This window comes from Coenobita brevimanus, chromosome 86 (genome assembly GCF_032717465.1).
Source record: "Coenobita brevimanus isolate Jiangsu-jjx chromosome 86, ASM3271746v2, whole genome shotgun sequence".
NCBI lineage: Eukaryota > Metazoa > Arthropoda > Malacostraca > Decapoda > Coenobitidae > Coenobita > Coenobita brevimanus.
In genome coordinates, this window is record NC_137039.1 from 34,850,631 (window position 1) to 34,865,576 (window position 14,946).

General features: G+C 44.1%; 1 protein-coding gene across 1 annotated transcript; it reads left to right on the plus strand.

The window, feature by feature from the left end:
* Positions 1 to 1,077: 1,077 nt before the first annotated feature.
* LOC145410664 (protein trapped in endoderm-1-like) lies at positions 1,078 to 5,097 on the plus strand. The gene is made up of 5 exons (XM_080280778.1): positions 1,078 to 1,117; positions 1,781 to 1,961; positions 2,676 to 3,024; positions 3,789 to 3,961; positions 4,476 to 5,097. Exons 1-5 carry the CDS (start codon positions 1,078 to 1,080, stop codon positions 5,095 to 5,097), a joined length of 1,365 nt encoding a protein of 454 aa, XP_080136904.1.
* Positions 5,098 to 14,946: the final 9,849 nt, after the last annotated feature.

The window sequence follows — 14,946 nt, forward strand, 5'->3', positions numbered from 1 at the left end:
GGGAGAACTGTACAGTAGTATCCTCACAACTGGCACTTTCAATATGTTTACAATTCTTCGCTGGCACTTACACATTTCTACCATCCTACTCACGAAGACATCGCAAAGTGAATCGCCTTTTCTCTCAACAACCATTATTATCATTATTTTTTCACTTTCAGACATCATCACTTGCAAAACTCTTACAAAACTCAGAACTGGTGTGTAAACTGTCCCACGCACTGTTCATCTGCAATTTCACCTGTGCATACTTCATCTCACAGCTTCCCTCATCATATTTACTGCAGGGAGAAGTCAACCTTTTTCCGCAGTCCACCATCCTCCTTTCTGGGAACTGGGAGGGGATTGAGGAACGTTTGTACAACCGGGCAGCTCCACCTGTCGGTCATATTGGTGCTACCACGTGAAGGCGTCCCTCTCTTGCACCATCGTCTGTATGACCCCATCCACACTGAACAACCATGAATCCAATCACCTCTCTAATGACCTCACCCATACCGACCTAACATGAATTCAACCACTTTTTCATGACCCCGACCATACCAGACAATCATGAGGGTAATGCCCCAGGGAGGATGTTATACCAGGAACCAGCGTTATGTTAGTGGGTATGTGTTATCAGGTGATGTCTGGTCCCTTCCCCACGGGTTTAGGTAACAGGAGGGTTAATTAGATAAGATAAGGGTCTGGCTAGGGTATTTTTATCGGCTGACAGGATCCTCTTCACTCGCTGCCGGGAATACACGTGCGTACCTGTATGCACCTTGTGTACATGCACACTACATTTTCATCCTCATACACCACACTCGCACCTACACGTAAACATACACAAGAAAATAAACAAACATATTAACACATACATACAAAAACAGACTATCACACACACACACACACACAAACGCTTATGCTTGTTACACAACACATACGCACATCCCTACGCACATGTCCACTCACATTCCCTTTCTCGCGGTCACTCTAAAAAATGAATCATCATCCACACACACACACACACACACACACACACACACACACACACACACACCAGCTCCCCACCCCATCACTAAGGTAGAGACTATCATGGTGGATGGTTACGAAGCAGGTACCTCTAGTATCGAAAGTAAGCATCGCCGTGGAGTTAACCCTTCAAAAGTGAGAACGCATTTTTTCGATCGCTTCTAACCCTTCAGCCCGAGGACGCATATTATCGATCAGTGTTATCTATCGTCACACGATTTTATTCAGCTGGGGGATAGAAATCTTGTAGTGAAGGGGTAGATGGGGTAGGGGTAGTCCGCTTGTAGTGAAGGGGTAGATGAAGTCTGTATCTTAACCTCTCCATTCCCAGAAGACTCTCCAGAGCTATATAGAAATTGTCTGGAGTTGGGAAGCATGAAATAGGACAATCCCAAGGATGACACAAATTGATAAAACAAAGGTAAAAATGAAAAAAATGAGTTATGGGACTGGAGAGGTTAGCAGTGAACATACAGTGCATCAACCCCTTCAGTGCGATGACGGCTTGGGTTCAGAGGTCCTTGTTGCCTATACGAGTACGCAGGAACTTGTAGATGATCCTTTATGACGAATGGAAATGTTGAGTGGGAGAGAAAGACATAGGTTAAAGCTTGAATTCTCTATTTTCTCTAGCATTTCTATTTATTCCACACAACCATCGACTCAAATTCCAATTTGATCCCGCGAGTTAATGGAGCTTGCTTTTAATTCCTTCCGCCAGAGGGAAATCAAAGGTGAAGGTAAAAATATGCCTTGTCCTTTGCAGTATGCGTCACCACGGGCATGGACAGTGATGCACCTCCCAACAACCTACTGGCATGGTTCAGGGCGGCGCAGGTGTGGGCGTGGGTGTTGTGCGTGGGCGGGGGAGTGGGCAATGGCATCACTATCGCCACCATCATCTACCAGATGTACCTGTGGAGGGGCAGGAACGGAAGCAGGCACGGAAGGAGGGGGAGAGGGAGGAAGAGGAGGTGGGAGATCAGAACACTACCACAGAAAACAGAGCACGAAACCAACTCATCTATGTGCCAGTTCCAACAGTCCCTCAGGCAGCTTCGGGGTTCGCAAGGACAGACTGGACAAGCACCTGAGTCGTGTTCCGGCAGGCAAAAACAGTCACTAACCTTGCCACAGATAAACATGCAAATGGAACAAGAACAAAAATCAACGACCGAGTATCAACAGCCAATGAAACAACTTCAGAGGCCACAAACGCAAACGGAAGAAGCACCCCAATTACCTTCAGCCAAACATACACCAATGAAGTTATCTCAGAGAACAGATATGCTAATGGGTGAAGAATATAAGTCATCTTTGAACAAGCACACATCATCACTAAGATTATCGAAGAGACACCACCTACAGACGGAACAAGCATCCAAGTCATCTTCAGGCAAGCGTACAGCATCAGTGAAGGTATTTCAGGGATCACAAGTGCTGATGGCTGAAGCGTCCATGTCATCAACGAGCCAGCACACACGGCCACCCAGTATGCTTTGGAAACCACAGATACAAATGGAACCACCTTCGAAAAAGCACACATCACTCGATCTATCTGAAGGACCGGAAATATTAATGGAAGAAGCATCCAAGTCCTCTACATTCGAGCACACAGCATCACTAAATCTGCCACCTCGACCAAAACGACAGGCCGACACAAAACGCCCCGTCCTCAAACCTCAGAGCGACACCCTCATTCTGCTTCACCTGAGTGTGTGTGACTTCCTCTACTGCACCATCAACCTGCCCCTCACATCCCTCGGGTACCAGTATGCCTTCACTGCCCCCGTCGACGTACCCAGCAGCCAAATATGCACCCTGGCGGCCGTCCTTCGCTACCTGATCGCCTTCGTGGAGTGGATGACCCTGGGACTCTTGACGGTACAGCGGTGTGTGAACCTGAGACGGCATCGAGGGGATAAAAAGTTCACGCCTCTGAACACAGTTTTCCTGCTGGCGGGGTGCTGGTGCGGTGCCCTCCTGGTCCAGACGAAGGCTATATTGACTGTAAGTTCTAATTCTGCTTATGTCCAGTTGTAGTGTTAAGCAAGGATGGCATAAACAAAAAATTTCCTTTTTTTCTGTCACCACTCCACCCACTGCCTTCAAATCTATCACCATTTCTCAATGCTCCCTCCTACCTCTCCATGTTTCATTTCACCAAGTATTCCTCCCTTTTTGTGTTTGTATGTTCATATACGAAATTAATTACTAAGCGGAAAATAAACCCGATTGTTTTCCCATATCTTGACGCAAACATGCCTAGTAAATATCCACCACACTGACTTCAAGATCAGCCAGTGTCGCTTCACTACAAGACAAAGGAGATCTTAACCCCTTTATGGCCAACCCTTTGTGTTCAACTGATGGCCACGTGTAGTCAGACTGGAGGGTCGATTTAATTATTAACTAAAAGGACTCATTCTCAACTCTTAACGAAGGCTGATCGAATGCCATGTGACCACGATTTAGTACTTAACGTGTGGGAGTGGACCAGTTCCGTCAAATGAAAACAAGTCTACTTAATGGATGGCACACGAGAATGCGGTCCAGTTGCTTCTCCACTTGCTGTCACCCTTCGACTTTTGCTTCCACTATAGACTACGGTTTTCACTTCCTTCGTCTCAACATTGACTTAATCTCAGTGTTCTCTCCTTACGTCCATCTCGTCTTGTTTTTCACTCTCCACTGGCCTCCTTTTACCTTCATGTTTTTCATCACAACTTCCACTTACTTGCACTCTCCATTTACATTTATTTTTCTTCGCCCAGGATGACTACGGGTACATAAATGGGGACTACAAGTGCGACATGATGGACGGCAGCAGTAAGGTGATCTTTTACACGCTGGAGTTGGCACTGCCCTGTGTGCTGATGACGGTGGGCGGGCTCAGCATCGTGTACCAGGTGTGGCGCAATACCAGGACACTCCTGGCAGCACATATGTAAGTACCTGGTAAAGGTTGATAATGATGTGGTGTCGTGGGAGATCCTACCTAGAGGACAGTGGGATTCCAGGCCCCCACCAACCCCTCCCTTTTAGTCGCCTCTTACGACACGCAGAGAATACGAGGGTAGCATTGTACTTCTCCTGTACCCAGGGGATCCCCCTACCCCAGTGGAAATGCAAAGAAGGACAGGAAACTGAAGTGATGAACTATAACGGCTCCTTAACTAGGTCTACTTAATTCTACCTATCAGTGTGGCAAATACTAACGGCCCATTACATACCCAGCTGGTTGGATCTACTGTACATGTATACACATTTTGATTATGCACTCTTTTTAAACTGTGTGTATAGTTGTGTGTATTTCAATTGTCATAATAACTGTGCTTACTACTAAAGGGTCTACAGTAAGCTGAGTAAAACAGTTTCAGCCTTACAGGAGCAAAACGAAAACAAAAAAAAATGACATCTTTCGAGACATGCGATCTTACCTCCACCCACTTCCCCCACAGGCCACAGGATCTGGTTGCAAGGCGAACACGGGAGACCTGGAAATCCACGGGTCTGGTGCTGGGTCTGGTGCTGCTCTTTCTCGTCTGCGTCGTCCCCATCGCCGTCTACAACCTCGCCAGCTTCGGGTTCTCCTCCTACAACGTGACGCAGACCGGCATCGCGATCTACATGATATACTGGGTGCAGTATGGCGTGAACTTCCTCGTCTACGCCATCAGTAACAGGAATTTCAAGAAGGCATTTAGCTGCTTCTTCTCCGCGGTTTGGGAGTCGATATACAGCAGCGCAAGGATTAGTGAAAACGAGGAAGGTGGAAACAGCGAAGGACCCAAAAGTCGGTCTGTAGGTACGCCATTTGAGGATCCTGCGGACATGACTGGAAACAGGTCCATGGTATCAATTGTTCAGCTGGATGAATCACTAGAATCTAATAAGGACTTACACTTACAGAGAATGGAACCCTCTGTATGCCAAAATTACCTGTCTTTATCCTACTACTCCACGTCCTCTTCTTACTCTGACCACTCAGAGTCATTATCGACCTTCTCGTGCGACTCTACCACCACCACCACAGTCTCCCGTCTTTCCCTGGGGAGTGAGAGCTTCTGGGTCCCACTTTAAGTAATTTCATGCAAGCTTCTTCAGTGTGGCCCAAATATCGTACATCCTTCGTTACTAGCCACAGAATTTTCTTGTACTCCGGGGATAGCTTAATTAGAAATAACAATGTATCGCCTTAATTTTTTTCCTTCCATAACCATTTCATGCCTTTTTAATTTTCCCCTTATTTAATTTACTTATTACATCACTCGATCACATATTTTATACCCACATACACTGGTGTCACAGAAGACCTCCAACACCCCACCGCCTGTAATACTCTCAGTGGAGGTGGTTGTACGTCTCCGCTGGTATCTTCCTGTTTTCTCAAGCCAATTTTATTCAACTTGGGACTGACTTTAAGGGCTGGAGGGGTTAAATACAGCGGTCATTAATCCCTGCAATATGACAGGCCTTTCCTAAGTTCAAGATACGGTCTGGAGGCGGCAAGACTAAACAGAAACATTACGACGTCACAGTGATGGAGGTCATGGTATGTGAAGCGAGACAGATGCCAGGGATGCAGGTAGGAAGGGAGACTGGGTGGGAAGTAAGCCAACTGTTCTATGCGTATGCCAGTTTCAGTCACAAATATTAGTAAACAAAATCAAGCTTCGGTGTCTATGAAATCTGTGAGAGGGAGAAACTAGGAGTGACTACGAAAAAAGGGGAAACATATTAAGTGATGAGATGTAGCAGAGAGAAGATACACAGCGACATAAATGCAATCTTAAACGACACAGACGTGGAGAAAATGGAAGGTTTAGGCGTCTGGTGTTTGATATACCGGCACATGATACCCTGGAGCCTGAAGCGGTGTAAGTCAAAGGGTGGGGTGGAAGGGGTAAGAGAATATGGGACACTGAGGAGGGTGGGGAAGGAGAGGTTGGTGTCAGTATGCTTGAACAGCTATAACTTAAACATCTCTCTATAGTGAGCTATTTATATCCATCTATCTATATCTATCCATCTGTATCTATCTATCTATCCATTTATCTATCTATCTATCTATCTATCTGTCTGTCTGTCTATCCATCCATCTGCCTGTCTGTCTACGTGTAGGATAAGTATATACGCATACTGATCACATTCATATATACTCTAATATTCTCTCGTTAGTTATACACACACACACACGCACACACACACACAAACACACACACACACAGACAGATATCCCCATTTTCTCTGTCGCTAATGCGAAGGGGGTGCTTATCAGAACTTGAATGGGCACCTGATAAAACACTTCACGAATATTTGCCATCAGTGTATGTCAGATGCTGAGATATTCACACAAACACACACACACACACACACACACACACTCTCTCTCTCTCTCTCTCTCTCTCTCTCTCTCTCTCTCTCTCTCTCTTTCAGAAGGTGCCACTCACTAATTATGTTATACAGATGGCAACACAGCACCGTTTCTTCTTATGTAGCACAGAAACACAACAAACCTCGGTAAAAAGTAAAACACTAAGTCTCTGAATTGAGGAGGAGGAGGAGGAGGATTTGCGTGTGTGTGTGTGTGTGTGTGTGTGTGTGTGTGTGTGTGTGTGTGTATTTCTCCCACTTCCTGCCTCTCATCATAATTTCTGGATCCTACCTTGCACCATCTCTTACCTAGGAATTAGGGATGATGATGATGATGATGTCCCACAGAGTCAAATCAAGAATACCTACTACAATCAACCAATCAATCTGAAAATCAATGTCAGTAACACCTGGTATAATCAACCAAGTAATCAGTACCCTTAGCATTCTTACACCAATCCCTTTCCTTCCTGGCGTTGTATTTTTAGACAAAAAAAAATGTCACTACCTAACGCACTTTGAAGCCACATTATCCTCTATCTGTATCAAACCTTGTGAGATCCACTTGAAGGACGGGATCTTCTCATCGTAGGAAGATTGAGAACCACAATTAACCTTTTCACATGCTGGCGAAGCGCGAATCGGGAAAAGGAATGTGTCACGAGAGTATGACATGTAAAAGTCCCCTCTGAGACAAATATTCTGTCACCGTGGGAGGCGTAACTAAAATAATTATCACACCCGGTACTGTTTTTTTTAATCGGGTCAGAAGGTGAGAAGAAGGTGTGTGAGGTGATGTGGAGATACCGTCAGTGCAGTAGGAGTGGTCGGGAGATTAGATAATGCGTAAGGGTGCTGAGGAAGTGTGGTTAGAGGTTGACTGGTTGTTAAAGAGGGCGTTGATGGGGGTGATTCAACGCGTGGGAAGGTTGAAAGTGAGAGTGTGAAAGTACCCTACAGTCCGTACCTTAGTTTGTACAGTTGTGATGGCAGAGTTTCAAAATGCTTCGGTCACTCTCTACTGTATGTGCATTAGCGCTGAACGAAAACTTCTGGACATTCTGCCATCACGTCCTGGGGCGACTGTGCCTACCGACTGTAACCCTAGACTGGTAAACTTTAACCTAGTATTAACCTGTGAGTTGGTAATAAAATTTAACCTTAACTTAGCCAGTCATTAATTTTCGCCATAAATATTAACAACTTTAATACATCCCTTGTCAGTTCTGTCTAACTTTCAACACCTTGGCTCCTGTCACTCACACTTGGCTACATAAAAACACCTGGTGCTACCCGGAACAATGCTAGATTTGTCCCTACCATGAGAGGATTAATGGTGACGCTATTAACACACTCAGGATCCCAGGACTCAATGTGAATAATATCCTGTTTTAGCTGGAATAGAATACTACGAGTTTTCCCGACCATGAGAGGGCTAACATGTCACTTCTATTAACACATTGTAACTAATTATAATGTCTGTTGCAGAAAGTAAAAAAATGAAAATAAAAATAAAAAAGTATATGATAAATCGGTACCCTAATTCAACATGCCTAGTGAAAGGGAAGAGTGTATGTGTGAAATTTAATATGGGGCTGTAGTGCAGGAGAGACGCCTTCATGTGGTCGCACTGACAATACTGGGCGGATCAACTACCCTCACCTACCTCCCTATCCCCCTGGAGGAGGATGGTGGACTATGGCAGAAGGGCAACTTAATACTGCAGTCCACCTGGTTCTCCCTTCAGAGGAACCTGGGGATACACAGAGCTTTCAGTATACCCCTAATAGTCTCGTTTTCTATCAAGTCGCCCGCCAACGAAAACGTGAACATGCGTGATGCGTAACTTAGTTATTTCTACACACAACCTCTGTAAACATAATGGAACTTTCATTTCTTCAAGATATAAGGCTGAAGTTGTGAGAAGAGGCTAATAGAGCAGAAAAAAGGTGATGTGGATGGATAGAAATGGATGGCATGGCCTGGGATAATGGGCGAGATGTATAGTTCGTAAAGATGAACGTTGGAGTTTGTACACTATAGTTTTAGTGAATGTTTAAATCAAAATTTTCTCCAAAGTAAAACAAGAAAATAAACATGCGTCGCTATCACTTAACCATCATCTTGTAGCGCAGGTAAAAAGCAGGTCGGCAACTATTAGCACAGGCACTGGAGTCTCCCGTACCCTCAGAGGAGTAGGGTGGAGGGGCAGGTGCAGTCAGGAGTCATATGGCAGGCAGCTGGTATAACTCCCTCTGATCCTCTCTGGGAAGGGATGACGCGATGGGGAGCCGTCCTTCCTCCGCCTCTACAGAAAGGGATGCTTCTATGTAGGACTTTCTTTAGTGTGACCCACTTTCCGTTCTGAAAGCCCAGATACCGGTCCCTGGTCCTACATCACACCCAAGGTAGTGGCTCCCGGGACGATGGTAACAATCCACTTATTACCTTCTTGGTGGGCTAACGGGTGCCACACCTTGCCCAAGGGTGACCCGGGACTATGCAGGGCAGGGACGTCCATCTTCCCTGAGCCGGATACATCACCGGCCGCATACCCCAGCAGGTATTAAGTAAGGGACAGGTGCAAGGTGAGGGATACGTGCAAGGTGAGGGATAGGTGCTATAAGAGGGATAAGTGCTAGGTAAGAGACAGCTGCCAAGTGAGGGATAGGTGCCAAGTGAGAGATAGATGTCAGGTGAAGGACAGGTGCTAGGTGAGGGAAAGGTGCCCGATAGGTGCTAAGAAACCTTCTAAACCCACAAGAACACGACCCATCTTCCCATAAACTCATGGAATACATGTAGACAAGAGTATAATTCCGTCTAGAATCCAAAACACTATTATCTATCTATCTATCCATCTATCTGTCTGTCTGTCAAGGTACACCTCACGTAAGTACTGGGAACTGCGTATTAGCATGTGTAAAATATATGAGAGAGAGAGAGAGAGAGAGAGAGAGAAACCCTAACGTCACTGCATTAGCGATTCGGTTGGCTCACACGTACCCATATTCTTGAAACTGTTTTTTTTTTCTTTCTCCCCCCCACTTAGTATCCTGGGGCTATATTCTCGAACATTCTTAACCTTATGTTTGTTTTAAGATTGTCTGTGTATTCGTTTATCTTCCTCCTTCACCTGTCAAATACCGCACACGACTATGAATGAAGAGAGAGAGAGAGAGAGAGAGAGAGAGAGAGAGAGAGAGACAGATGAAATCTTGGACTTTGGTAATTTTTTTCTTAATTCATTCACCTATCAATCACTTCACAACCAAACAAAATAACGTAAATAATAATAATAATAATAATAATAATAATAATAATGAGAACTACTACTACTACTGCTACTACTTCTACTACTACTACTACTACCACTAATAATAATAACAATAATAATAATAATAATAATAATAATAATAATAATCGATAAAAGTAAACAGCGAGGCAGTCACAACCTAATTTAGATGACCGCAGAATACAAGCCTCGAACCCGGTACCTGGAAGTCAGACGTGTGTTCCCAGACTCGGGTGACGCAAGTTCTTATCTCTGCGCCTGATAAGAGAGATGCGACGGTGGGCGGGGGCTCTACGTACCACGCCACAATCGCCACATCACCATTTTCCGCGTTGTGTGTGTCATTCTTGCACTTCTTACCCTTGAAAGTCTAGGTTAGGTTAGGTTTGGTCTCTTAGAATGAGGTTAGGTTAGGTCAGGCTACGTCAGGTTAGGTTAGGTTAGATTGGGTTAGGTTAGGCTAGGTCAGGTTAGGTTAGGTTAGATTGGGTTAGGTTAGGCTAGGTTAGGTTAGGTTAGATTGGGTTAGGTCAGGTTAGGTTAGACTGGGTTAGGTTAGACTGGATTAGATTGTTAGGAATAAATAAGAAAAAAGAATAATGGAAGGGTGATGATCCTGTTAAAATAAGACTTGCCAAGTAGAGAAAAAATGATATAAAGAACGGAAAAGTATCGCGAGGGCTGCCCAGATAAGGTCGATTTACGCTGACTTTGATGAATTTTATATCGAGTTAGATTCTGAAGTCTTCTCGTCTCCCCCTGCTTCTATCTCACTGACGGATTTGTAGTCTATCTATCTATAGGAAAACGCATTAATCCAGCAGGGGGTGGCCACAAACAAATCGCCTCCACATCGCTCTGTCTTCTACCATCTGGCTACCCTTCCTCCAGCTCACACACACACACACACACACACACACACACACACACACACACACACACACCACAACAAACCCACGTGCTCAGCTTCCCACATATTCGTACGTCACTCGTCATCCCCTTATCGCGTCTGGGGGGGGGGGAGGAGGAAGAAGGGGAGGGGAAGGAAGAGGGGAAAGGACAGGGGAAAGGGACTAAGAAATTAAAGAGGGAAGGGGGAAGAAAGAGGGGGCAGAGAGTAAGGCAAGAGGAGGGGAGAGGGAGATGAGAGAGGGGGAAGGGGAAAGAAAAGGAGGATGCAAGAAAGGGAGAGGAGAATGGGGAAAGTGAGTGGGAGAAGAAGGTGATAAGTAGGAAGAGAAGCGAGGAAAGGAGAGGATGTAGGAGGTGGAGAGATAAGGTGAAGAAGGGTAGGAGGAGAAAGGATTTAGAGGGAAAGGGAGATAAGGAATGAGACAGATATGACGTAAGGAAGATGATAAGACATGAGATAAGGAATAATAAGAGGGGTAAAGGACAGGTAGTGAAAGAAGGAAGGGGGACAAAGGTAAAGAAATGTCACTTATCGTACGTGGAACTGTGACTAGGGAATCTCTCTCTCTCTCTCTCTCTCTCTCTCTCTCTCTCTCTCTCACAGCTCTTCTTCACCTCGTTACTGGACAGCCTCACCTCCTTCCCAGTATCAACAGAATATATCACCTGAGGGAACGGGGTAAGTCGACGGCCAATAATCATCATCATCATCATCACCACCACCACCACCACCACCACCACCATCATCATCATCATCATCATCATCATCTCCCAAGTGTCACCGTCTTTTCTTCCCTCTCGATCATATCTTGAGTCTTCACTACATCTCTGTCATAATGATCTACCTAGCGTATTACACCTTGGCATCCTCTATTTAACCTGTATCGTTCTAAGTTGCATCAGTAGTGTACAAGAGAATATTGACGGGCAAGGTGCAGAATAAATCGCTACGAGAGAGGTGTTACGAGCCTCCAATGCCACACAGGGTACGACTATCACAAGTGTAAGTATATTACACTGAGGGCGGCATGACACAGCACTGTTACAAGCCGACACTGAAATCGAACCTCTCACTCAATTCAAGGTCCTCACACACACACACACACACACACAAACAGATACCTCCTCTCTCCTCTTTCTGTTTCTCCTGTCTTCCTTCTCTGTCTCCCACTGTCTCATCTCTTTCTCATCCTTAAATCTCTCGCCTGTTGCCTCTGTCTCTTACTGTTTCTTCTCTTTCTTCTTCCCCTGTCCCCCCCCCCTCTCTCTCTCTCACTTCTGCGGCCATCACACCCATGTTCTCTCGTCCTTATTCCTTCGCTCCTTCCCTCCTATCTCTCTCCTGCTCCTACCTTCCTCTCATTCCTCCACCTCTTTTCCCTCTCATCCTTACCTCTCCCTCTCCTGTCCTTTCTATCTTAATCTCTCCCTCTCCATCATCATCTCTCCCCTCATCCTCAGCCTCCCTCTCCACCACCCATAGTCTCCCTTCCTCTCTCTCCCTCTCTGCTTCTCCCTTACCTCCTTCCTCTCCTAGCTATTCCTAATTCTTCTAACTTTAATCTCTTATTCCTCGCAACCTCCTCTCTTCTCTTCACTCTTCTTTTCATTCTCCATTCTATCTCTTCCTCTCTCCATTTCTAGTTTTTCACTCTCTTTCTACTATCTTCTCTATCCTCTCTTTAGCTTATCTCTCTCTCTCTCTCTCTCTCTCTCTCTCTCTCTCTCTCTCTCTCTTCTTCTACTGCCCCACCTCCCCAGTCACAGCCTTCTTCTCTTCACCTTTTCATTCTCCCATCTATTCCCCCTCTCCTCCTCTTTACCTCCTCCCTTCCCCTTCCCCCTCCTTCCCCGCACCCTCTCTACCTCCCTGCCTTATACTCAACCTCCCTCGCTCCCTCCCTATCTCATCCTCTCCCTCCATCTCCCTCTCCTACTTAATGGCACGTCTGTCAACTAGTGATAAACCAGCAACCTGAAGCATCTGATCTGCGCCCCCCCCCTCCTCTCTCTCTCTCTCTCACACACACACACACACACACTGACAAACCTGCCTCAAGTTCCAATCAACGCTTCTCAGCTGGAATGTATTGTCCTATTGTGTGCAAATTCTCTCTCTCTCTCTCTCTCTCTCTCTCTCTCTCTCTCTCTCTCTCTCTCTCTCTCTCTCTCCATCACTACCCCTACCACCACAACCACTACCACTACTACTACTACCACCACAACTACTACTACAAACTCACCTCCATACTTCGCCTACTTACAAAATCAGGTTATAAGTACACTTCTAAATCAACTTCTACATTAATATCAGGTTACTTAAATAAACAACAACTCTACCACTCTTTTTATTAGTCATATAAAAAGATATATACTTTACACTATACATACACTACAAATACGCTATACATACACTACAAATACACCTCTACAGTATACTATAGGCACGTGACTCGGCTTTACACCCTAAGTACGAAGGGTAGTCCAAATATTGCGCCCCTCGTGTTATTTCTCGTGTTTTGTGCGAACGGCTCAGTCTGCCGGTGAGGGTCTGGCAGTGGGTTATCCGTGGGTACTAGGGCAGTGGTCTGAGTGGCAGGCTTCGTCACACCTCTCACTTAACGATTTATTGTGCGTATAATTACTTAATATTCTTGTATTTTTTTTTTATTTATATAGTTTAAATATCGACAATAGTAAACCGCTAAGGAGGATGTGTCGCGGCATTTCCAAAGCCACTTAAAATAGTCCTTGAAATTACTCCATGACTGATTTCGTTTACACACACACACACACACACACACACACACACACACACACACACACACACACATACCGGTCAGCAATTTTCATTTATTATTTCGTGTACACTGAGCCGTCCCCACAACACACAAGACCTGGTAAGGAGGGGTACAATATATGGACCACCCTATATATATATAATTACGTACCGGTATATATACGTCTCCTCAACTACATATACAAGAATACTATGGCATATATATCCTCGTGGGCTTAGGGGACTCTAGCATCTCATTTTTTTATTACAATTTAATTCTTTCGATGGACATCTAATAATAATAATAATAATAATAATAATAATAATAATAATAATAATAATGTATATGAAAAGTTTGTTAGGTTGGGAGTTTCCTTACATACATACATACATACATTCATAAATAGTCAGTCATACATATATTCATACATACATACATTCACACATGACTATACATACATCCAAACTCAACAGATTTATTGGTTGAGGTGCTGGGAGCCTCCTAAAACCACGAGAATCGTCCCAAAAATTTCATGAGGTATGGTTATAGGCATGAGATGACGGATAATAATAATAATAATAATAATAATAAAACTATTACTACTACTAGTAAAACAACCACTACAACTACTACTACTACTAATACTACCAATAATAATAATAATAATAAACTTTTGGAAAACAAGCATACGACATTATTACCGAGGTGCGATATTGAGAAAAGAAAAATGTAATTAAAAAAATGATTAAAAGGACATGAAAAAATGAAAAAAGCTACCAAAATGACGAACAAATAATAACCTGTGGCAAAACAATATGTGAAACGATAAGAAAAAGTATAAAATGATCAGAAAAAAAAATAATGGAATGATCAGCAAAAAGTATGGAAAAAAAAAAGTATGACATGATTAGAAAAGAATATGAAATGATCAGGAAAATAAGGTGTCAAGTGATCACAGAAAAAAAGGAATTGATCAGAAAAACATATATGTAACTAATCAACTGCTAGCTCAACTTCCGTTATGCCTGAGAAACGAGATATGACCTAAACTGACCTAATGTAACCTACTTAACCCAACCTATTAACAACTACATCACCTTAATCTTATCGCATTTAATCCTGTTTAACTTAACCTAAGTCTGTGTCAACCCGTATTGCAGGAAGAGTGACGGCCAGAATCAATCCTTCCTCAAGCTGGCTAAGTACGAATCAGGAAGGGATCACTGCTGACCTAACCTCCCCGTTCTAATTTAACCTGACATCGTATAACACCTTAATTACAACGCAGTCTTACCTTACTACCATCCGCCGGTAAATCCTAAATAATCTTAAATCTAATCCAGCCTAACCTAACTTAACCTAACCCAAGCACTTTTACCTGAGAACCTAAGCTGACCCAATCTAACCACTTAAAATGTCTTTAATAACCGAACCACCAGCCTAACGATGGCTTGACAGTCACTAATACACCACTTCATTAACTAGAAAAAACCACTTATACTCTATATTCCAACCTTAATTTCCTAGACGGCAAATCTTCCCCAACTCCCACTTCCATAAAATAATAAT